We start from the raw sequence: 23,961 nt of genomic DNA, 5'->3' as shown, positions 1-23,961 counted from the left end.
AATTCACTGTTTTGCTTTGAGACTGTACTGAGTATTATTTCAGGGAAGATGAAGTTATAATGAAAATGTGAACCGTGCCACATGCTAATGCAAGAGAAATTACTGTTATTTGTGCTTAACTGGGATTTTCTGCACAAATACGTGCCTGAAAGCCAGGCTTTTTAGAAGGGCAATTGACTTGTCTAATTCCACGAGTATGCGGAGCTGTCAATACCGTTTTCCCCCGTTACCATAAACACTTGGATTCACAAAGAACACTTAGAATTTCAAGTGCCTGCCACTTGAAACACTTGCTGTTACCATTCTAAACGTAAGTGTAAGACATTGTATGAGGTTACTTATGATTTTTTGTTGAGACAGCTTTCTTTAGAACTCTCTGGGTTCTCCGCTGTACTGCTGCTGGGGAGAGACGACAGGCTTTCCATGTTGGAGCTGGTGTTCTGTTTGGGCAGGTTGCAGCGGACAGCGGGTTTGGATTTGGCTTGAAGGAGAACGGGATTCAGTGGGACTGAACGGGAGCCCATGCCCGCCGTCCCCACTGCTGCTTCCCCGGGGGGCGTGGGGGGGGGGGGAGAAGCCCCCCTGCCGCAGATCCATTTCTCCCTTTATGTACTATTTGTAAACAAAGGACTATCTATCTATGAAGAGTAACTGTAAAACTCTTGGCCATATATATGTATATTTTTAAATATTGGTAAAGCTTTTAAATTGGCACACAGGAATAGACTGTGCTCATTTCTATGTTTAATATCCGAAAACCTGATAGAGATGCTACTCTTAACCTAATATTAACTACGCTGTGTAGCACCCAGTTAAATTCTTAAGTATCCCTTTGACCCATTTGACATGGGAGCTTCTGTGGCTTCTCCCCACTAGCACCTCACCCCTTTGGGCCCAACTCAGAAACAACCAGAAAAGTCATCTTGCTCAGGCTGGTCAAGCCAGACCACTGCAGAAATAACTGGAAGTAAGCCCTGAAATACTGCCCGTTTCTACTTTTCTGGAAGTACTGCGTCTCCTCATTTATCCTAGGTAATGGCCCCTGTGCCTTTAGTCCAGCCAAGTTAAGCTACGGGACACCTCAAGATAGTGGGGTTTCACACTGGGTTTGTGAGCTGTCGTGTTGGAAGCCTTAGTTACACCATATTAAGCCTATAATTAGACTCTGATTGGATGTGATCTCTGACATTTGGCACTTGTCAAAATGCAATTTTTTTTTTTTTTTTGGTGCAGATGATTAAAGTCTTCCCTGTTTATTTGGTGCAATGAAGTATAGCAGATAACATGGGGAAAGGGGAAATTATCACCTTTAACAAGATTAATTTTTAAATGTTTTTATATATATTTGGAATTGTTAAATTGGTTTTGCTGAAACAGAATTTCACCCTTAAGACACTATTTGAATGTTGGTTTCAATAAAGGTTCTTGAAATTGTTACCAGTGAGTTCAGTTTCTACACAGTAATCAGGCACTGTGCCTGCCTTTAGGGTAGCAACTTCAGAAACCTAAAAGTCTCTAACAAGTGTAACTGGCATATATCACAATGTGGGCATTTTAATGACCTTACACTAAAAGAACAGACTTACCAGTGGCTCTTTGTAACACGTTAAATGTAGTCTCCTAGGAGATTAATTATATTGCACAGCAGACTGATCAGATTCTGAACTTTTCATCTCCATCTAGAAGTATAATACCAGCTTTAATTGATGATTCTAAGACATTTTGGGGCCAAAAAACCCCTCTATGAGATGCATAGATTGTCACAGAATTTCAGTGCATTTTAAATACTGTTTATCTGTACTGTACTTACCGTTTTTCCTTTATTCCTTGACTAAACAATTAGAAATACCACATATCCGAAACGGTGGCTTGTCCAATCGCAAGGCAGGCAGCCCCTACGGGGCTCGTATTACCAACAAGGAGAAGGCTGGAGATCAGCTTCAGCGAGCAGAAAGTAAACCTAAACAAATGCCTTTGCCAAAATAAGATTTTATTTTGAAAGTCATTTGAAGGACAGTAAGGAAGGAGCCCTAAGACTCAGCAGATGTAGATTCTAATGCGCATTCTTTGCAGCCCCCACGGTGGTCTTTGTCAGGCCAACAAGTTGCTTGCTTTCTTTGGTGATCCCGTGTTTAGCTTCCTGGAGAAGAGATCTTTTCCCATAAGCCACCTTCATTCTTTTTGTAGAGCAGAGCCTTGTTTCCAGGAAACAGTGCGCTGGTGGGAGATGGGTGTTTTTTTAAAAACATCAAGGTAGACCTAATATGTTCCACAAAGTGGGGCGGCTCAGCCAGAGGCGAAGTGGAAAGGTTCTGGAAAAACAAGATTCCTCGTATGAGAGAGGAAGAACCTGGCTCCGTTAGCCTCCCTGATAGAGCTGTCACAGTATCTCTGTGTTCTTAAACATGGATCTGGATGTTCCGGTCACCCAGTATCTGTCCGTTACAAAATCACCCAGGACGTGAGGGTCCTGCAGTAACGGGAGAAGAGCAGTTGCCTGCAGACTCCTTCCGACCCATGCAAACGCCTGGCTGGGACCTAACTTCTCTGCTGATCCAGAAGTTAAAACGGAGTCTGCCGATAGCATCCTAAAAATTACTACTACCCACCACAAGAAAAGTGTCTCTGCTCTAAACTTATTTTTTCTTACAGATGAAGAAACCAGGGTGCAGAGATTTAGGATTTACCCAACCTGTAAATTCTCACCTCTAGTATTTGCTTATCATCTTGCTGCAGCCAGAAATCCACATGTGGAAAGGGCATCCAGGAATACGGTCCTATACGCAGTTGCTCTGTCTTTGCGTCGTAAATACTAATCATCTAAGAACATTTCCAGGACAGAATGTAAGGCATGTTCCCCGCTTCTCAAACCCCACCAGTAACGCCAACCCAGTGCAGTCCAGCAGTCACGCATGTACCTGGAGGCTAAGCTTCTGGAAAATGTCTCCTGATAAAAGCTGCTACTGCCCTGTGTGAGTAACATGCAGTATTTCCTCCAGTCCTGACAACAGTCCTTGAGGAAGATAGTGTTTTTCTCATTTGAGGTGAAAACCTGAGGCTCAGGGGGACAGTGGGCCCGCAGCCGTGGGTGAGCCCGACCCAAGTCCACGGCGGCTGGACTCACTGCTGCACAAACGTGCCGCAGAACCTGTGCCCAAGCACCCATGTACCCGCAACTTCAGAGCACACCGTGCAGGCCCATCAAAAGCCTGGAGAAACCAACTTGTACAAACGCTCATTTGCCCAATGGTCCAATTCCCCGAATCCCCTCAGCTGCCAGTGGTGGGTTCAAACCAGCAGCGTTGGGTTTGGGTTCCCGAGACTGAGCTAGGTGCTGAGGTTAGCAGAGTCCAGTCTACTGTGCGGCTGCAAAAAGTGCAGAAGGAACCTTCCAGCTGTGCACTGGTTGGCAAAAGAGATTGCTCTGAAGGCCAAACATTTCTCCAATGAAAACGTCCACACCCCATTCGTGCGCACACCTCTCGCAGGAGGGGCGTGCGTGTGTGTGTGTGTGAATGCGCTGTCAGGTGTCTCACACCGGGGAAGGGGTGAAAGCACCCTTTAAGTATTTTTAAATGGCACGTAAGGCTTGGATTTTTCTCTAAATTCCAAAATTAAGGTGTTAGTATTAATAAAGCATCCCTGGCGATCAAACTTGTAAAAACCAATCTGATCATCGTTTTGGATTAATCTACTTGTTCCAGCAGATCGCCCTTCAAGGACTTGGTCCAAAGGAGTGTGTGCTGCCGAGGGAGAAAACTCTTCTTCCCAGTGCCTGGGTCTCCTTTCCTTGCGGGACATGTAGGTAAAGGTTGCACTAAGTAAAAAGGGTCCGTTCTCTTTGCAATGAATGGTGGGGCACATGTTCCCTCCCTCTACACCTTCAAGGCAGAGAACTGGGGTCTTGAGATTGCAACCTAATATTATTCTTTGTTGTGTGTGGGAAAGAGAGCTGATCCCTGATCATTTTATAGCTTTAAAGAAACTCAAACTGTTCACTTCTAAGGTCTACAAAACTTGAGGCTTTGGACTGCGATGCCCTTTTTTTTCCCCCCTCTTAACACAAAGACGATTTCAAACTCACTGGTCCTCCTGTTAAAGCTCGGGCAGCACGGAGCTCCTCCTCTGGACCCCGATCTGGGAAGGATGCTCGGTAAATCTCTGCCGTCTTAATGTTGACAGCTGTGGGGGACAAACATTTTCTCTGACTTAAGACACAAATGGAAAGTTTGCATGGTCTTACATTTCTCCCACCTGTAACAGAGCGTGGTGAGTCTCCCCTAGAGAGAGAGGAGAATCATTCTGTTCATTTCCACTGTGAAGAGTGTAGCTTCTCCCTTCGTGCAGAGGGAAACTCCTAGCGGGCCTCTGACCACCGTCCCATCTCAGCCGAGCCCGTCGCGCACACAGTGGGGCCCGGGCCAGACTCGGGAAGACTTTGCCCTGAACCAAGAGCAGCTCCCCCTGCGCCCATGGGCAGCCCACCATCCCTCCATGCAAGCGCATGGCAAACCTCCCTGCTCGGCCCTGTGACCGCATGGATCTCTGAACGGCTGGGGGCAGAAGTGTGGCATGGGATCATGGCCAAATCTGGTGTTTTTAAATGTTGTTACTTCTGCCATACACAATTCTAGGGAATGGAATATACACGATCACAGATGGGACAGAAATCCTCTGCAAACACAGCTAGCTTCCCCCTGCTCTCAACCTCAGCGGCCCTGGGGGCTGTCGCGGGAGAGGGTTCTGGGTTTTCTTGAGCCCGAAGAGCTTTACGCTTTGCTTAGGAGGAACTGGGTTCGCAGCCAGACCTTACCAGGTTGTTCATGTGTAAGGAGACGCAAATGCCTGTACTGACCCCGGAGCCCCGGCTGGAGGGGAGCCCTGTTCCCCGTGCCGCTGGCTCTGCTTTCTACCCGCTCCCTTGTTTGTCCCTGTGCTTTTGGGATTGTGGACATTCTTGGTTTTGTAGCCAGAGGGCAGAGAAGGCATGCTGCTTGCCCGGGGCCCGCAGAGGAGCGAGGACAGGAACCTACAGTGAGCACAGCGGCTCCCAACGTGATGACCGGAGCCTGTCCTGCCGGCACAGGAATGGCCTCTGACCCTCGACCAAACATGCTACTTACCAATGCCATGAATCACTGGAAAGTGGTTTTCGTTTTCTTCCCGGTCATTTAATTCTGACAATAACAACAAAAAGGTTCTTTTTAAGATCTAAGAAATACGCAACAATTGCCTTCATGTTCCATAATTAAAGCCAAGAAGGAGCCCACACTGCAAAAGGAGAAAAAATCAGAACACGCAACGGACTGTTTTCCTGCGTCCCTGCCAAGTCCCCGAGCAGGGGGGTCCCCGAGCAGGGGGACTGACAGTCCACAAAGTGCCCCGTCCTGAGTTAGAGCCTCCCGGCCCCCTGCACCCTCAGCCGTCCACCACACGTGGGGAAGGGGCCGGGGAAGCCTCTGAAAGTCCCCAGGAAGGGTGAAGGTGGGGGTCAGGGTGTCCGCGGGGGAGGGGCGGGCCGTGGCCACAGACGACACCAGTGGCACACGCGTCAGCCAGGCGCTGCCAGACTGTCTCCCATGACTGAGGTGCTTCTGCGAGGTCTTGCTTTGAGGGTGAGGGCACCAGCTTTGGGGAGGACGGCAGAACTCACCTGTCACACACAGTGTCACTAAGTGAATGTCCTCTGCTTGTCTGTCAAATTCACCTACAACGATAGTTCCTAGTTAGCAGCACACAGGCTGAGTGAGGCGAGAAGGGGCCAGATTCCCACGGAAGGACGCCACAGCACCCCACGGGCCAAGTGACAGGCCCGTTCCCAGCCTCAGGCCCAAAGCAAACTGACCGAGGCTACCCCCTCCTCTCTCCCTGCTGAGGCCTGTGGGGGCACCGCTGATGCGTAGGCTTTTTACTCTTAATCAACAGTTATAAAAAACTTGATCACTGTAAGAAAAAAAAAGGGAAATACAGGCAAGTATAAGGAGTATATGGGTTTTTACTGGTCTAAGTACGTGGGTTTTTAACGTCCATAGTCCCAGCAGTGAGCGGCACGTACGTTTCCTTTCTTCCTGGCCCGTGCCCTGCTGAGTCCACTCCAGGTGGGCAGCTTTATGTCCCCACAATGCACCTACCTTCCCACGTAATTCTAAGTCTTGCTTAATGGCTCCTGAGCTGTTTCTTTACTGATGGACGTTAGACTATTTCCGAACGTAAAGAATGTTCTTACTGCCCATCTTTGGGCATACATCTCTGCGCACGTTGCCGGTGATTTTCTTAGATTCCCAGGTGCAAATTACTGGGTCAAAGGACATGAAACCTTTTTAAGACTCAAGCCAAGGGGCGCCTGGGTGGCTCAGTCGTTAAGCGTCTGCCTTCGGCTCAGGTCATGATCCCAGGGTCCTGGGATCGAGTCCCACATCGGGCTCCCTGCTCAGCGAGGAGCCCGCTTCTCCCTCTCCCACTCCCCCTGCTTGTGTTCCCTCTCTCGCTGTATCTCTCTATGTCAAATAAAATTTTTAAAAAAGACTCGAGCCAAGATGCCAGGTCGCCTTGCCCAGAGCCTGCAGCAGCGACTATGCCAGCGCATGCAAACGTGCCCAGCTCGCCGCCTCGTGGCTCACAGAGCGGGGGCTTCAGCGCTACCTCGGTAGGGGAAACAGTGGCATCAGCGGTGTTCTAATGTTCTGCAGATTAAAATGGACGCTACGGCCCAGAGGGCGGTTCTGCCTTTACATAGGTCAGTGGTATTTGGGACCGGGTGGACTGCTGTCGCACGGACACTCTGGCCCCCGTCCCCTCAGCCCCTGAAAACCGAGCTCTGCGCTCCTCCTGCCCGAGTCCCGGCTCCAAGCAGCGGGGCCCCTCCGAGGTTTGGCACTAACGAGGATGTTTTTACCCAAGCCACAGTGGGCGCAGGCTTCTGTCGGAGTTGGGAGAAAGCAGGGCACTTACTGAGAAGCTGATGAGTAAGTTTTTGTGACAACTGCCTGTCGTCACTGAAGCCTCCCACGAGGTGCACTTCCAGCCTGGCAAAGAGACAGGACGGGGGTCAGAGGCCCACACTCGGGCACACAGCTCTCCGCGTCCACGAAGCCACGCTCCAGCGGTGCCTCCTGCGGGCCACGTCCATGCCGTGGCGCAGGGAGGACACGTCTGGGTGGCACTGGGGGAAACGGGTGAGGCTGCCAAGGGCTGCGCGAGCCTCTGGGGACCCCGTCCAGGGGCCCCGACGGCCCAGGGGAGCTGCGTCTGCTGGCGACAGGCACCGCTGCGCCGCGGAGGGCCAGACGCCCAGCTCCGGAGGAGCAGGACTACCGCCCGCTTTCACCCACCCAACGCGGGGCTTCCAGAAACCTCGGACACGTCTCTCAGCCTGACGGGGCGCGGGGCTGGGCAGGGGAGGCGGCCGATGGCGCGGAGACTGCACTGGGCCCCTCCGTGCTAGCTCCCGTCCACCTCACCCGGACGGACGGAGTATCCTCTCCATTTCCGAGAGGGAAACGCGGTCGGTTCCTAAAGCCACGCGTACCCACTATGCCAGCTTTTCCAAGCTGGGGACCCCCTGCCGCTCCCTCGGGGCGAGCCTCCCGAGGACGGTCCCCACACACACTAGCACGGCCGAGGCCTGAGAAGCCCCGCGGCTGGAAACCCCGAACTCCCCTGCTGGACCCCGTGTCTCCCGCCCTCGTCTACCGACCCCCCTTGTCCGCAGCCCGGAACAGCGCCTTCTATGGCAGACAAAGCCTTCCTGACCAAGGAACCCGAAGCGGCCACTGAACCGGCCATGTCGCCAGCACGAGGACAAGCATCAAGGGGCCCCAACGAACGTGAGCCAGCAGGAGGCGCCGTGATGGGCACGGGGCTCCAGGTTCGCCTGCCCGGGTGTCCTGCAGCAGACCTGCCACGTTAGTTCCAGAACCCAGCAAGGACCCCCCAACCCCACCCCCCCGCCACCGTGTCCCCGCGGAACGAGCACGCCCAGCATCGAGTGAAATCACCGAGCGCCACCCACATGGGGCACACGCTCCCAAGGCCGGCCCGGCCTGGGTGACACGAAGGAAACTTGCAGAGCTTCCCTGCCTCCAGCCCTTCCCACCGCATAACATCCCGTGGGGCTCCCTGAAGGCCCCCCTGCCTTAAATGGGGGCGCCCCGGGGCACCTTCTGACTGGGAGGAAGCCCCCAACAAGTGACTGCCAGAAGAACGGACGGACGCGGGGAGGCAGCATCTGGGGTCTAAAAAAGCGACGTCGGACACGTGAACATCTCAAAGCACGTGAGTGACAAGACAACCGGAGGTTCAAAGTCAGACCTTCAGGACCGTCAGCCTGTACCCGTCACCCCACAACCACTGACGAGGGGCCCACGCCGTGCCAGTTCTGCTCCCCGGGAGCAAGGCGGCCACCATGGCCATGACCTCCTGCGTTGCTGCCACGGCCGGCCCCGCCACACCAGGGTGCACGGTTCCCGACAGCACAAGACAGACGAGTGTGGAGCTCACCTTCCACACTGAGCGTGGTCAGAGAAGGCTTTTATGGAGCTCATGATCAAGGGGACCTCCGCTCTGGTGTCGGTTCCATCACAGTGGGTCAAGCAGGTGGCCCCGTTACCTGAAGGAAAGGGTGGAATGACTCAGGTTATTCGCCGTGAGAGCCCGGGATGCCAGGCACACCTACTGCTGTCCCTTTGGACCGCCTCATCTCTGGGTAGCCTGGAGGAAGAAGGAACAGAAACATCTGTGCTGCCCCGGCCAACCCTCCTGACCAGGGCCACGGGGAGACAGCACGCAGGCTGGAGAGGTGAGCGGGGCCCGGGAGACTCAGGCGCAGGCTCTGACGGCCCCACGCGGGCGGCTGCTTTAAGGAACGGTTTCCTTCGTGTCTCTCATCCTACCTGTGTGCCTCAGGACCACAATGTGACAAGTGGTGGCATCATCAGAACCCAGAATGGAGATGGAGCCTGTTTGAAAAAGAAAGAAAATAAAATATCCAGTAGCCTTGGGGGGTAACGCCCAATGCACGGCTTCCTAACCTACCATCCTTTGGGGAGGTCACTGCCAGCTCTCTTTGCTGAACATACAGAAGGCCCTGGGGTCCCACTTGTTGAACAGACTGACCTCTGAGAAGTCTGGCTCTTTCCTGTTTAATTAAGAAAAAAAATAAAATAGTGATGGAAATTAGTGAGGGCTGGGTACCCAGCGAGGGCTCGCAGGGCTCGGCGTGGGAGCACTACCAGGTGGACCAGCTAAGCTAACGGGACAGCAGTCGCTATCGTGGGGGACAGGGCAGAGGAACGGTGAAGTTCTCTTCCTTGATGAACCCACAAAACGAGACCTGACTCAGGAGCAAGAGACTCTGCCCAACTCTGCAACTGGGAAGGGAATCAGAGTGTCGGGGCCAGCGCCCCGGCCGGCTCCGCAGCCACAGCCCTCGTGGGGAGTGAGGCTAGGACTCTCCCTGTCCCCCATCTGGCCCTCCCACTTTGGGACCCCCGCACTGAGTATGCACCCCGAACGTGCACCTCCCCGCAAGCGGCCAGCAACACTGAAGGCCACATATAGGAAGATGGTCTGGCGATGTAAATGGAAAAGATACAAAAGCGTAAAAAAAAAAAAAAAAAAGCCCCACAAAACCCAAAACTTAAAAGCTCTAACTATACCAGTTCCTACAGCAGGGCTCAGGCGCTACTACACACGGGAGGCTCCATTCTGCGAATGCTCTCTGATGGGGTCCCTACCAGAAAGGAGTGGCCAGGAGCCAGCCAACCCATGGAAAGGCCGTGTTAATATCAGGTGTCAAAACTTCCTCTCCTTGAATGTGAGCATGATTCCGCGGTCAGCACGCACACCCGTGCGTGGAAGCGCTGAATCACCGGATGGTGCGCCTGAAGCGAATATTATCACCCGGGATGGCAACCACCCTGGAATTAGGGTTTAAAAAAAATCTTAGGCAGGGGCCCCTGGGTGGCTCAGTCGTTTAAGCGTCTGCCTTCAGCTCAGGTCATGATCCCAGGGTCCTGGGATGGAGCCCCGCGTCGGGGAAGCCTGCCTCTCCCTCTCCCACTCCCCCTGCTTGTGTTCCTGCTCTCGCTGTGTCTCTCTCTGTCAAATAAATAAATAAAATCTTTTAAAAAATTTTAGGCAGTACCCTAAAAAAATTCAAAATAATAATAATAATAAACCCTCAGGTGGTTCAATTCTTCAATGAAAACAAACTTTTTTTCAAAGACGTCAGACCGATAGAACGATTTATACCATCACAGGATACACGCGCTGTGTCCTTCCTTCTCACTTGCAACAAGCAAGCTCCTCAGAGAACAAATTCCCATCCCACTGCGCAGTGTCGGGCCTGGAGCAGAGAGCTTTCTGGTCTTACAGGCTTGTCTCCTGCCTGGGGCTCATGCGGGTTGGTGCTTGCTGACTTCGTAAAACACAAGATGTAAAAATCAACCAACCAACCAACCATGATCAGCTTGACTAGTTACACCATGTTTTCTTCTTTTCATAAACCTTCATTAACTGGAAGCGAGGCGGCAATGAGCAAGACCGTGCCTCCTCCACAGAACCAACCAGAAGGAGCCCAGGAGCTGCGGTGTCAGGCCGGAGACGGGAGAAGGCAGCTTTGCCTTGTGTTCCCCCTTGAGCACATACCTTCTGCTTTAGTCTTTCGGGGGCGGGGAAAGGAGGGCGAAGGCAACTTGTGACCAACCGCTTTCACGCGGGGCCAGCACCCAAAAGCAAAGCCGTGTGTGCGAGCATGAACTGCCACTTGCATACCCAAGACCAGAAATCGTGACGTCCTAGCACCCCGCCCCCAACCCAGCTCCAATTTCCCAGCAGACAGGAGCATAAATCAGAAGAGAGGATGCCACAAAGGGACAAGAACATGTTGTTTGGGTTTCCCACGTTAAGAAATGAAAAAAAGTTTAGCCAAACTTCTCCACGGTGCAAAAACACGGGAGAGCTACTTCATGAGCTCCCATCCCTTCCTGAAATAAAGGAGCCCCGTCTTCTCAACGTCTGCTAATCTCTGGAAACTCGGAGTCCCCAAGGAATCCCCTCTTGGGCAGGCTCTCGTTTCCCAATTCCTCTTCCTGAGCGCCCCTCGCTTCAGCCAGGGCTCAGCAAACTTTTCTCTGAAAAGGGCCAGAGAGTAACTATTTGGGGCTCTGCTGGGGTGCGGTCTCCTCTTGCAACCACTAGGCTCTGCTGTGTAGCCTGCGAGCGGAGACAACATGTAAACAAGTACACGGGCGTGCTGTCCCCGGAAGACTTCATTTATGGGCGACACCGCCATCTGAATTCATTTGCTATAATTTCACATGTCACGAAATACTCCTCTTTGGATTTCCTCCCCACCCCCCATTTAAAAATGTAAAAACCATTCGTGGCTCACCGGCTGTCCACAGTCAGCATCTGGCCCGGGGCTGGAGTTCACTGACCCCTGTCTTAGCCAATCACTTAGTATGACCACGCGTCCCTCTCCCCTGCTGCCATAGTCTGTCAGTTCTTCCTGCAAGTTCTCCTCCACCCCAGGGAAAAGGGGATGATGCTGTCTGCTCCTTAGCCTGTGTGAGGATTAACTGGGTGGCCGTCCCCATGCCCGCCTGTTTCCCTGACCCCGAGGTCCCCCTCGCCACCCACGCGACCCTCCCCAATGGCTGCCGGCGTCACTGCTTCTCAAGGCTGATTCTGTTCCATCCCTTTCCTGCTCGGAAACCCTTTGAGTCCAGCAATTTCACTTGTGGGAATAATTAGGGGGGGGTTATTAAGACTTAGCTCTGTGAATGTTAAAACGCCGAAGATTTAGAAATACCCTGCATGCTGAGAAGCAGGAACTAAGTTACGGGGCATTCATGCCGTGTAATGCTACGGAACCACACTTAGCACGATGCTGGGGGACTGGCTACTGAGCACCGGCGGGTGACTCGGTAAGAGCAAAGGCTCAAAGATGAGAGCCCCACCCAGAGGAATGAATGTTCTGCGATGCTGACCACGGATATAGACCTGCCCTGTCTCAGAGTAGCCACTCACCACGCCCGTGGCTGTTGAGCACCAGAAACGTGGCTAGTATGACTGAGGAACTGGGTTTTCCATTTTCTTTCATGGTGATGACATATAAGGGGCCCCATGTAGTGGGGGGAAAGGGGGTCCAGACTGAGCAGCGCCACGCTAGAGCCAAAGGCAGGCCGTCCGGGTCCCCACGCGGGCTTCACCACTCCCACGATGTGGGGCTCCGGGCAACTCACTCCACCTGTCTGTGCTCATCTCTAAAATGGGTTCATCTCTAACATGGGCCAAGCGAGAACACCTGCTTCCGCAGGCGGGGCACGTCCCCCGGCGTCCCCGTAAGGCCTGCCACTCCTGCTCGGTGCCGGGCCTGGCTAGGGACGGGTTTCTAACGGCTGCCGCCGCACAGGCCAGAGCGTCCCGTGAAAAAGACACATCGCCGAACAGAGTATGGAGTTTGCGCTCACTTTCGGAAGTACATCATTTGTATGTAAAGAAAAACCTCTGCACCAAAACGCCAACAGTGGTTGTGGTGTCCTTTTTGACGTCTATATGTTCGTTCTTAAAAAAGTCACGCACGACTAGTTCTAGAAAAACTAATGAAAGCTTTCATTTCACCCCACTGCTTATTCGGTCAAAGATCCACCGAAACCCCTCTAACCCCGGGGCGACCCACCTCCCTGGGTCTCTATCTCCCACTCTCTCCCCTCATCCCCTCTGCGCCGGGGGGAACCCTGCCCATCCACCTGCTCTCCCCCTCCTCCCCCTGTTCTGATCTCTCCCCTGCGTCCATCCTTCCCTAAGACCGCTGCAAAGGCGGTGAGCACCCCCAGTTTCCTGTAATGCACACTGGCCCCCACTAGGCAGCCAGCCTTCAAGCTGGCCGGCCATCCTGGCCTATCACAGCCCTCCCGACGCTCCACTGAGTGTGCTGCTTCGGACACTCTTCCTAACTTTTTATCACAGAAATTCTCAGGGAGACATAAAAATAGTGTCCCCTAAATTCTTTAGGCAGCTAAAATATTTTCCCCTTGGAGAGTCCTACTCCGACTTCATCAGTTAACGAGGCGACAGCGATGCAGCCCAAGGAAAACGCTTAGAACAGGGCCTGATGTCTAAGTACCCAGAAGGTCGACTGTTTTCTTGAACTGCAGGCTGAGAATCACAGAGGTGCCCCCTTTTCCCTGTAACTCCTCATCCTTCAGGTCATTCTCAGGGGTCCTTCTGCTTATTCATGGATATAACAAACATTTGCAAAGCGCAGATTCATGGCCAGAGACTACCCTAGGCGCGGAGGACACGGAGCAATAACACACAGTCTGTTCAGGAAGCTCATGTTCTGGGGGACAGATCGAGGGAGAATCAACACAACAAGTATGCAGACAAAATACTTCCAAAGTGTGCAACGGTTAACAGGAAACCCCACTACGACCTTCGGTGAGCCTTCGGTGAGCCTCAAGGCTGGGTCAAGTTCGTCCGCTTCACCTCACAGTGCAAACGGGCATTCTTCCTGGATGGCACTTAACAGTGTATGGTTTTTGAGCCGTTCTGTAATCAAAAACCATCCCCTCTAACTAGGCTGTAAAGCAGTCTGCCCTGCATGTAGGAAACAGGCGAACACGGTGCCCGACAGACATCGGAGGCTCAGTAGGTATCTGCAGTCAACGAACTGACGGATTCCCCCTCAACCAGAGCTGGGGCACGTGAGAGGTTTGGACCCATTTCTTTCTTACGTTAAGAACCCCTTTCCAAACTGTCTCTGCATAAGCATGGACCACGGGTTCAGAGATCTGCTTGAGGACAAAAGCAGAAGACGGAACAAAACCTAACCCTTCCATCAGGGCGTGGTCCTCAACACGGCTCAGCTGGGGGGAAAGCAGGGCCCTTCCTTCTGGCTAAAAATACCCGTGGGCCCTAATCCCCGGGGAGGTGGGGGAGGTGGGGGAGGTGGGGGAGGTGGGGGAGGTGGGGGAGGTGGGGGAGGTGGGGAAAAGCCCGGGGAAGCGGCCGGGTGCCCCTGGCCGGAGCCCCGCCGGGAGGAGCGGCTCCCCGCGGGGCGCGGACCCCGGCGAGTGCCAGCGCGCAGGAGCGCTGCCCAGGGTGGCCTCAACGGGCCAAGCCCGGCTCGAGGTCGGGGAGTCCCCGGGCGCCCTCCGGCCGCGGTGCTGTGCGACCTCGGGCAAGTCGCCTAACCTCTCTGGGCCGCCCGCCCCTCCTCCGGCAAAGAGAGGCCTCGGCAGAATGCCCTCGAAGGTTCCAGGGAGGGGAAAGCCCCACAACAGACGCCTCGAGCCAAGGCTCGCTGCCGGCGGCCGGGGCTCCCGACGTGCCGCCAGTCGTTCCGCTGCGCCAAGTTTAAACTCTGCCTCCAGGAGCGCGGAGGCAGGCGGTGGGGCGAGGAGGGTCGGGCCCGCCCGGCAGGGCCCTTCGGGCCCGCCTCGAAGCTCCCTTCCCCCCACCCCAGCCCGGGCCCCGCTCACCTCCAGAGGCGGGTGGGCTCGCACCAGGTCCCCGGCGGACTGCGGCAGCCGCACTCGCCGCCCCTCGACGAGCAGCGGCATCGCGGAGGCGGCCGCCCGGGCAGGCCCAGGGAGGCGGCGGCCTCCCCAGCCCCGGGCCGCCCGCGGCCCCCGCCCCCGCCCCCGGGCCGCCCCGCCGCGCCCCGCCCCCCGCGGGCGCCGCCGGGAAGTGGAGTCCCCCGGGGCGGGGGGGGGGGGGGAGGAGGGGCGTTGCAGCCGGGAGCGGCTGGGGAAATCGGGGGCGGGGCCGCACGGCCCTGTGGGAGATGTAGTCCAAACGCGAGGGAGGGGCCCGCGGCCAGCCCCCTCCGCAGGGGGCGCTGGGAAATGTAGTCCCGAAAGCGTGGGAGTCCAGAAAAGGCGGGGAGCTGGGGTGCTGGCGAGAGCCTCAGCTCCTGGTGCCCTTCCCGGCTCGACTAGCGGATCAGCCAAGACTGGCCCGAGTGTGGGCTCTGGGGTCGGGCTGCCTGGAGTCAAGATCACGGCTCTACTACTTCTCCTCGTGACCTTGAGCAGGTTATCCGAGTTGGGGAACCAACGGCTATGCTGCTCCATAGGATTGTGTTCAATCAACAATAAACGCTGAACTGCGAAAACAGAGTCGAAACTTTGCTAGCCCCACACATTTAGAAATCATCAGTAACACTTGCTGCTTGGTGTTCGCGAGGCACTCACTGATGGGCTAAGAACCCTGGAAGTGACGATCAGCAAGATACCACCCAGTCCCTACTGATGATAGGCTTCTCGCCTAGGGACTCTCTGTTCTGCAATTTGGAAATATCCCTTAAATAGACCCAACTCCACAATACGTCAACCAAAAGGCAACTTTACAAAACTAGTGGTGTGATGAAGAGCCACCTCACAGAGCAAACCCTGTTGGAACGGTGTCTGTCTTCAAAGCTCCCAGGGGGATTCTAGGACCAAGAATTAAGATCCACCATAATAAGCAAGGCCTGGCAAGGGCTGGGGGGGGGGGGGGCAACGCCCTTCCTCTCTCCAGGTGAGACCACTTCAGCACCAAAGAGGCGATCGGTGTGGATGGATGCACGGTACCCTTGCCTTGGAAAAATTCCTTCCACGCAAGGGCTTCCCGCTTAGCTTTCCCACAAAGGCAGCTGGACAGCTACTGCCTTTCCATGCATTTTCCCTGAATCCTCACAACCCTCAAGTTGGTAACAGGTATGTCCACCCTACAGCTCCCAGTGGAGCTTGGACTTGTTCAAGGTCACACAGCTAGCTAGAGAGACGCCTAGTGTGTTATCCGTGACACCTGTGAGGTCCCCAGCCCTTTCACACTTGGGACAAATTCGGCACTTCTCGTTAAGGAAGAGCCGACCATAGCCGACAGACAACAGGATAGACCCTGGAACTCCCACCCCAAATGAAAGCCTGGCTTTTCAATAAGAAGAAGAGAAAAATCTTTTTCCTAGAATTCCCAAGGGAATTTCCCCAATTTTTTTTTCCCCCCATGTTCCTTTAAAGCATGTGCATTTTTTTCAAAGAAGTGTTTGTTTTCCTGGAAGCGGTCCAGGCCTGGGGGGAGGCTCTTGTGGCTGGGCGAGTTCTCGGCGTCCCGGATACACTGGCCGCCCCTGGAGGTCACTCTCCTCCACAGCGTATACTTTCTTTCCCAGCACCTGCAGCCGCCCTGGGGGAACTTCTGCCTCTGTAACAGAGTAAGGGCTCAGCTGCAGTTTCTCATGGAGCTTCAGAAGACATCAGTAAAAACCACAGAAACCACAGCATCTGTGTGAGAAGCCTCTTTATTGGGGTACCTCCCATGACTCCTTTACTGGTGTAAGAACCACATGTCCAGATTAACCATGTCATTGTTTTATTGTCACGATGTTATTTTCCCTCAAACTCCTTTGAAATTAAACACTTATTTATAAAGATACCCTTAACTACATTAAAACTTCTCAACCCACAAAGGCCCACTTACCGTTAACTTCTAGGGACACATTTTCACATACTCATTTACCCAGGGTACAAAAATCCCACTTTTTTGCCAACAGTTAAAAGAACAGAGAACCCAAAGGTTCTCAAATGACTTTCCACCAAGTCACCAAAAGAAAATCCGCAATATCCAAAACCTTTCAAACCCATAAAAACTTCTATTTTCCAAAAACATATTTACTCTACATTGCCATCAATATAATTATACAAGAGCATACAAAGCCCTAGGAAAGAGAAAGTATTTCATTACAAAATATTTGTGATCAAGAAAATATCACTTGCTTTTAAATAATAGGAAAAGTGGCAAAAAAATAAATATGTTTAGAGATGTCTATTTTCACAAGTAACAAAAAAGTACACAAATAAGGAAAGAAGCTAAAATATGCAATAGCTATAAAATGAGTCTAGCAGTGTTTGCACACACGTGTTATATAAAGTGAGGTTGTTCCAACTCCTCTCTCTCAGTGTTTAGTTATAAAAGTACAAAAAGAACCTCCCCGGAGGAGGATCTCACTGAGCTGAAATCCACGATCCGAACAGCCAGCAGACGGAGGCTGGAGCTGTAACCTTGGTCTGTTGTCGCTAGTGAAACCATTCTACCAAGCCCCCCTTTCCGCACCCTGTTAGCACAAAGATATTCTCAAGATGACCAACTGCTTCTAGTTTAGGAAAAAAAAAAAATCCAAGTAACATTCCCCTACAAACAAGTAGTTCCAGTTCTAACAGCTCCTGGGAGCCTCAGGGTAAAATGCCATGTGCTGTGTTTTATAAAAGTCCAACCCCAGTCTCCGTGCATGGGAATTCCATTTACCCCGATCTCCATGTTTCTTTTAAATCCATTTTTAAACTCACAAGCATATGATTTGTCTGCTTCTATTTCCCTAAATCCTCCAGCTCTTCCCTCCAGGATTTCACTGGTCTCCAAAGTCCCTGAGGGTCCTCCGTACCAGCTCCAGTTTCCAGCATCAGGGACCAGCTCTGGCCACCTCCCCACCTTCCTCCCGTCCTCCCTGCACCCCACTGAAATCCCAACACACAGATACAGTTCCAGCTGAGGGGCAACAATGTGTCCAAAGTAAATCATTTTAAAGACACTGGACAGTGTCTACATAGAGCAGTTGTTCACTGAAAAGAAATCGGATCAACACAGTCCTTTGACTACGTACGGCTCAGACAAAACCTGTGTGAAAAATGCAATCGGTTAAAACAGGCTATTGCCAATATTAGAAATTTCACGATGTCAGAAAACTGTAACAGAAATAAAATATACATTAAACAAAGAACCAAGCCTTCAACATTTATCATCAACTCCATTCTAAAATATTGCACATGATATCCAGTCTTTTCCTTTTGTCTGGAGGGGAGCAAAAACAGAAGAAAACCACGTCCGTTCAGACACTAGAGTAGGTCTACCTTGAAAGTAAGATGCCTGAGGCATGTCCCCGCTCTAGTCGAAACAGGGTGGGCGTGGTGAGGAGGAATGCTCGTCTCAATCACAAATCCTTGCAATCAGAGGGGACTGGTCTGGCAGATATAACACGGGAGGAGAGCCCACACTACTCGAGGGACTTCGGAAATGCGTGTCAAAGGAGCTCGGAGTGATCCCAACTTCACCTTTCAAAAAATCATCATCCTCATCGTCCACCACCTCCTACATAAAGAACAGAGGTCATCAGTAGGATCACCAGAGGCAAGGGGAAGTTTCAAGAGCTCCTCTCAGGAATGTGCCGCTTCTAGAAAGAGGAAGGTAAAGAAAGATATCTTAAATTTTGGAAGCTTCCTCTGATGCACACTTCTTCACGACCAACCACCCACACAACTGCTCGTCATACGTCATAACTAACAGATTTTAAGCTCAAAGAGGGCAGGCAGCATGACATGCATTCTCGCTCAGCGTCCTCACCCTTGGACCTAACACAATGGAAATGAGTGAATGAACAACCGCCCCCACCCGAGCAAAATATAAAGAAAAAAGAGCTTTCCAATGATTACTTATGAAAACCGAGACTTAAGTAAATTTCAGATTGTTACTTGGTGGTAATGATCTTAATTTGTTGAGCTGATTTTTAATAAACCTTCACTTCCAAAGTCTGCTTATAATAGAGTGTCTACTTTAAACAATAAAAATTCTTGGGGCGCCTGGGTGGCTCAGTCGTTAAGCGTCTGCCTTCGGCTCAGGTCATGATCCCTGGGGTCCTGGGATCAAGTCCCACATCAGGCTCCCTGCTCCGCGGGAAGCCTGCTTCTCCCTCTCCCACTCCCCCTGCTTGTGTTCCTGCTCTTGCTGTCTCTCTCTCTGCCAAATAAATAAATTAATTCAAAAAAAAATAAAAATTCTTTTCGTAAGAACATACTGAGCTTGGATTTTTGTAAAGGCAGAATGAATAAAATGTCATGTTTTGTAGATTTAACATTGCTATGTACTATTTGACTGTGGTCTGTAACCACGCTGGAGGTTCCCAGTGTGCTGAGTCACAAATTTACCTTTTTAATGGGTTTCTTAAACTCCTGAAGCTCTTCTGCACTCATGTCTTCCCATATCTGATAAACAGGATCGATGAATTTCTTCGACCTGTCGACAGAGGTCACATTTCAAAATCAAGTTCAATGCCATACTGAAGGTCAGACATGTCAGGCTGGCTCTTTACTCAACAGCATCCACTACCCAAAATAAAAACTATGTTTCAAATAATCATTGTGCCAAAAAATACTAGATGTCAGTACTGTAAATAACACGGCTCCTTGTTTGTACAGCTTCATCTACTCAGATGGCATATTCAGCTACTGTTTCTCATCTTTTTATTTTCAAATGAAATTATTTCTCAAGTCTGCCAGGACTGACAATGAGTTAGAGTAAGTCCAAATAAAAACAACATTATGGGACTACCTTCACTCCTCTTTTCCTTCGCTGCTGCCCGGTTCCTGGGATCAGCCGACGGCATGGGTTTTGGAGACCTGAAAAGCCCCGCCGGTCTCCAGGTGCTCAACGACTACCTAGCAGACAAGAGCTACATCCAGGGGTATGTGCCGTCACAAGCAGACGTGGCAGTATTTGAAGCAGTCTCTGGCCCCCCACCTGCCGACTTGTATCATGCCCTCCGCTGGTATAATCACATCAAGTCTTATGAAAAGGAGAAGGCCAGCCTTCCAGGAGTGAAGAAAGCTTTGGGCAAGTATGGCCCTGCTAATGTGGAAGACACCACAGGAAGTGGAGCTACAGATAGTAAAGATGATGATGACATTGATCTCTCTGGATCTGATGAGGAGGAGGAAAGCGAAGAAGCGAAGAGGCTAAGAGAGGAACGCCTTGCACAGTATGAGTCAAAGCAAGCCAAAAAACCTGCACTTGTTGCCAAGTCTTCCATATTACTAGATGTGAAACCTTGGGATGATGAGACAGATATGGCAAAACTAGAGGAGTGCGTCCGAAGCATTCAGGCAGACGGCTTGGTCTGGGGCTCTTCTAAACTAGTTCCAGTGGGATATGGAATTAAAAAACTTCAAATACAGTGTGTAGTGGAAGATGATAAAGTTGGAACAGATATGCTGGAGGAGCAGATCACTGCTTTTGAGGACTATGTGCAGTCCATGGATGTGGCTGCTTCTAATAAGATCTAAAATCTACATCATAGATCATTGCCCTTAAATAAAAGCTTAAAAGACAAAAAAAAAAATTATGTTACTCTGAAATTTCATTTTTTATATTCCTACAGTAATTCTACTAAAGATTAGTTTGGGGAAAAAGACCAATGTGGTTTCAGTCAACCAAGACTTGGAAGGCCAGATAATCCTAAATCGTGGTGTTGCTAGTTAGAAACTGCACAGTAAGCCTGTGTCCTTATACAAATGCAAAGTTAAAGACTGGCCTCGTGGTTTTTCACCATTACCCGCCCAGATGAACAGCGTGGCTGCTGTTTATCCTCGGCAGCAGCAGGGAACGTGGTCTCTAGAGGAAGGAACAAGTCGCCTGGCAGAAAATTGTGAGCCACGAATAGGCAGCATCCTCCCCACCCGGGAACCTCTATACCCAGCCCGTTTTGTGTTGAAAACGACCGGTTTACAGGAAAACAGAAGATAGATGAAAAACCTTTGGTGTCAATCGGGGTTCTTCTTGAACTACAGGGCTGCACACCCCACAGCCTCTAACAGGCATTCTCTGCCTGAGGCCCATGAAACATGCAACGGGGACCCTGAGCCACTTACGACAAAGAAACCCTCAGCCTGGGGAAAGCAAATACACGTCCCGTGTACAGTGCCCTGGCCGGTCGACAGGCTGAGAGTACCCACCTCTTAAGCACACATGGATCGAAGGGGAAGAAGGTGTCAAGTGGGTTTGTGCAGGTTTGCACCGAGTCCCCGCCAGCCGTGTTTCTAATGACCGGCAGCATCTGGCGATTATTCCTCTCGATGATGGTGTAGCAGAAAACCAGCTGGTATTTGCTGCAGAACAACAAAGCCAAGACACAGACAGAAGGCGTTAACCTCGTGCACTAACTGCACAGAGGTGCCTGTTCCTGTCACAACCGTGCTGACTGCACACATATCACACATACCACGTGCAAGAAAACAATCACATACAACAGGAAGCAATGCTTTCAGGACACAGCTTCTGGGCCTGCTGTTTAGACGCTTGCCAAGGAGCAAGAGGGTGCTCAGTGATACACACGACTCACTAAAACTGAGTGTGTTCGAGGTAGGACTCTCTTGGTTGGCAAGATGCTCTAAGCTGTCCAAGTGGCGTCTGCTATCTGTAAGGCGATGAGGAGGCTGGCAGAAAGGGGCTTCTCTGACAGGACGGTGGTAACTGAGGGGAGCTGAGGGCTCTACTGGACATGCCTGTAACGAGGCCCCTAAGCTGCCGCCCCCAACTCTGAAAAAGTAACAGCTTAAATCCCAACAAACGATTAAAAACCAATTAACAAAACGAGACACAGCAGTTCAAATCAAATGCACCTGTATGGGTCAAGAGGCGTCCCCAACCCATTTAGGAAGCAAAAGCAAAAGCCCCAGAATGACCCATCAGTTGGACACAGACCTCCGTCCCCAGGTCTTGCTCTCAGCCTCACACGTGAGCCCGAAGGCCACTGTCCACCGGACCCCAAACCCACGCCTGTCGAACAGTCTGCTGCCACCGCAGGAATATTCTAGGGGCTCCTGCCTCTGCTGCTCTCCATCTGCCGCCTCCTGTCTCCCCACACTGTGCGGGAACCTTTCACACCCCTCCGCCCCCCAACGCTCCTGCTTGTCGTTTATTCCTTTCCTTAATTCTCTTATCATTTTTGAGAGCTCAGGAGAGACAGAACACCTTGAACTACAGGCCCAGCAAAGGAAAAATAAGATTACTGAATAAGAGTAGCAATCGGTCTACGGGACTAAGGGATGAAAGAATTACCTTTGTCTCCTAACAGAACAGACTCCTGTGTGTTGAAGATTTTAAGCTATGATCCTACCCTGAATACCCTGACCGAGGGCTCAAAGTCTCCAACTCTCTTTGTACCTGAAGCAGAATCGTTCGGGGAATGCCAAACTGCCTGTGTTTGTGCACTGGCCTGGCCACTGGGCAGCCACTTCTCACGAGTCATGCCGTCTCTCTGGGACCCCACCATCCCGGTGTGAAACAGGACTTAACCACTACCACCCTAGGACGGGGAGGACGCAGCGAGTTCTGCGTGACGCACCTCCAGGGTGCGCGGGACGCGGGACCCAGCCCCCGCCTGACGCTGTACACGCCTCCCGCAGCCGGTCTCTGTGTATTACTCTAAGAAACAGCTTTGGTCTGTACCTCCCAGCTTACTGGTTGCCTTACTCATTTCAAAGTGCCGAGGCTTCCACTGAATTATCATCTTTGAATACAAAGCACTAGTAACTTCCAGTATCATCAAAGCATAAAAACAAAAGCTTCACTGCAGTCCTTCCTTTAAGTAGGGGGTTACTAGTTTTTATGTGTTTTATGGTTACTAATTTTACTGAATAATTTCACAGAAATTTAATGGACTTGTACAATACTGATACTAACACAAATTTATTTTTAAATAATTTCCACCCATAAAGTATAAATAACTTACCTTGTGATTGCAGCAAAGAAGTTAACTACTGAAGGCAGACAAATCTTCAGGGGATTTAGCTGGCTCATCACTATACGTTCAAAATTTAGACTTTGAAGGTACCTCAAACCTTTGATTAAAAGAGAGCATTTTTTACAAAGTACAAACATGACAGTCTAAATACCTTTCAAGAGCATGGATTATTTCACAAATCAAAAAAATTTTTCACAAAGTTACTTGCAGAAATGCTTTAAATAATTGAGGTCCACGTAGTCACACAATGCAGAGCCCCGTAGGAGGTCACCAGGCTTAACCACACTCACTTTCGACTAAGTTAACTTTTCTAAAGAAAACAGCATATTCTTTCAAAGGCCGGGGAAGTAAGCACACATTCTTAGTGGGCTATGAACTTATTCGACAATTTGGAATTCAGATATTTGTAAACTCAGCATACCCTGAGTTTACAGAGAAATCATGAAATCAGTACAAAGTTGAGGCAACAGGCGGAGCCTCCATTCCCAAGAGGTAATGACTGTATGAACTGGAATTTCTCCTTCCTGACTTCCAGAGACAGATACGTATGCCAGTCTGACAAGAGCAAACAAACAGCAAGTCCTGCACGTCTAAAATTATTAGTGAAATTGAGCAAGTTATTCAAGTATGTGATAGTTGTTCATATATCAGCTTTTTTTTTTTTCCACAAGGAAACTACGGAGATAGGAGTAAAATTGTTCTCCTGGAACAAATAAACAGAATTCTCTCCTATATTAGTAAAAGACAGACACCACGCTTATTTTAAAAGGCAAGCAAACCAACCTGTGCTTAAGTATATTTTATTTTAGGAGATTCTTTAATGTTTTTTTTTTTTTTAAGTTTTATTTATTTAAGTAATCTCTACACCCAAAGTGGGGCTCAAACTCACCACCCTGGGATCAACAGTCTCATGGTCTTCTGACTGAGCCAGCCAGGAGCCCCATCTTTGAAGTATATTCTGATAAAAATAACTAAAAATGGGGTCATGGCTTACATGTCATGGCTTACAAGAACAACATCCTCTTTAACCAAGACTCTTGCCATTTATTTATACCAAAAGAGCAGATACTTTGCTTACGTTGTGCTAAAACCTTGTCCTACTCCTGGTTTATACAACTAGTTTTAACCTTTTGAGAAGTAACAGATTATAAATACGCACTGCAACACATACAAGTTTCAGTTTAGAGTTGTGGTTCTCAACTCTCAAGGCAGCTGCGCCCCCAAGAGGACGTGGGGCAGCGTCTGGGGAGCTTCCGCTGTCACAACAAAGTGCAGGGTGGCGGGGGGCCCTAGTGGCATTCAGTGGGTAGAGGGTACTGACCACCCTAGAACGCCCAGCACGGCCCCCACAACAACTAGAGAACCAGCCCCAAATGTCAGAGGTTGAGAAAATCTGTAGAGGA

General features: G+C 51.0%; 3 protein-coding genes across 8 annotated transcripts in view; 1 reads left to right on the top strand and 2 right to left on the bottom strand.

The window, feature by feature from the left end:
* Nucleotides 1-1,969: 1,969 nt before the first annotated feature.
* On the bottom strand, nucleotides 1,970-14,649 carry NTAN1 (N-terminal asparagine amidase). 3 transcript variants are annotated; one of them, XM_027610443.2, is made up of 10 exons: nucleotides 14,487-14,649; nucleotides 9,034-9,136; nucleotides 8,892-8,957; nucleotides 8,500-8,608; nucleotides 6,952-7,025; nucleotides 5,654-5,707; nucleotides 5,124-5,177; nucleotides 4,085-4,182; nucleotides 2,707-2,820; nucleotides 1,970-2,312 (listed from the first exon to the last, which is right to left on the bottom strand). In XM_027610443.2, the coding sequence occupies exons 1-10, from the start codon at nucleotides 14,565-14,567 to the stop codon at nucleotides 2,133-2,135; spliced, it is 933 nt and encodes a 310-aa protein (XP_027466244.2). In that variant the 5' UTR covers nucleotides 14,568-14,649; the 3' UTR covers nucleotides 1,970-2,132. The 3 variants fall into 3 exon arrangements, with proteins under 3 accessions (XP_027466244.2, XP_035577993.1, XP_027466245.1); XM_035722100.1 differs by having other exon boundaries at nucleotides 1,970-2,217; XM_027610444.2 differs by lacking the exon at nucleotides 9,034-9,136 and having other exon boundaries at nucleotides 14,487-14,620.
* Nucleotides 14,650-16,271: 1,622 nt separating this feature from the next.
* Nucleotides 16,272-23,961, bottom strand: part of RRN3 (RRN3 homolog, RNA polymerase I transcription factor) — a 30,590-nt gene continuing 22,900 nt past the window's right edge. For 3 of the 4 annotated variants that reach the window (XM_027611612.2, XM_027611613.1, XM_027611615.1), the window contains 4 exons: nucleotides 22,547-22,655; nucleotides 20,769-20,921; nucleotides 18,966-19,053; nucleotides 16,272-18,132 (listed from right to left, as the gene is read on the bottom strand). In XM_027611612.2, coding sequence (XP_027467413.2) covers nucleotides 17,971-18,132; nucleotides 18,966-19,053; nucleotides 20,769-20,921; nucleotides 22,547-22,655 — 512 coding nt within the window. In that variant the 3' untranslated portion in view covers nucleotides 16,272-17,970. Of the gene's footprint in view, nucleotides 18,215-18,965; nucleotides 19,054-20,768; nucleotides 20,922-22,546; nucleotides 22,656-23,961 lie in introns of all 4 variants that reach the window. The other variant, XM_027611614.2, reaches the window with a different exon arrangement.
* Nucleotides 19,094-20,155, top strand: LOC113932442 (elongation factor 1-beta-like). Its single transcript, XM_035722287.1, has one exon. The coding sequence runs from the start codon at nucleotides 19,359-19,361 to the stop codon at nucleotides 20,097-20,099; it is 741 nt and encodes a 246-aa protein (XP_035578180.1). The 5' UTR covers nucleotides 19,094-19,358; the 3' UTR covers nucleotides 20,100-20,155.

Source organism: Zalophus californianus, chromosome 10, assembly GCF_009762305.2.
Source record: "Zalophus californianus isolate mZalCal1 chromosome 10, mZalCal1.pri.v2, whole genome shotgun sequence".
NCBI classification, from domain to species: domain Eukaryota; kingdom Metazoa; phylum Chordata; class Mammalia; order Carnivora; family Otariidae; genus Zalophus; species Zalophus californianus.
Note: the sequence above shows the minus strand (reverse complement) of the source record. Positions and strands in the feature narration are given on the sequence as shown.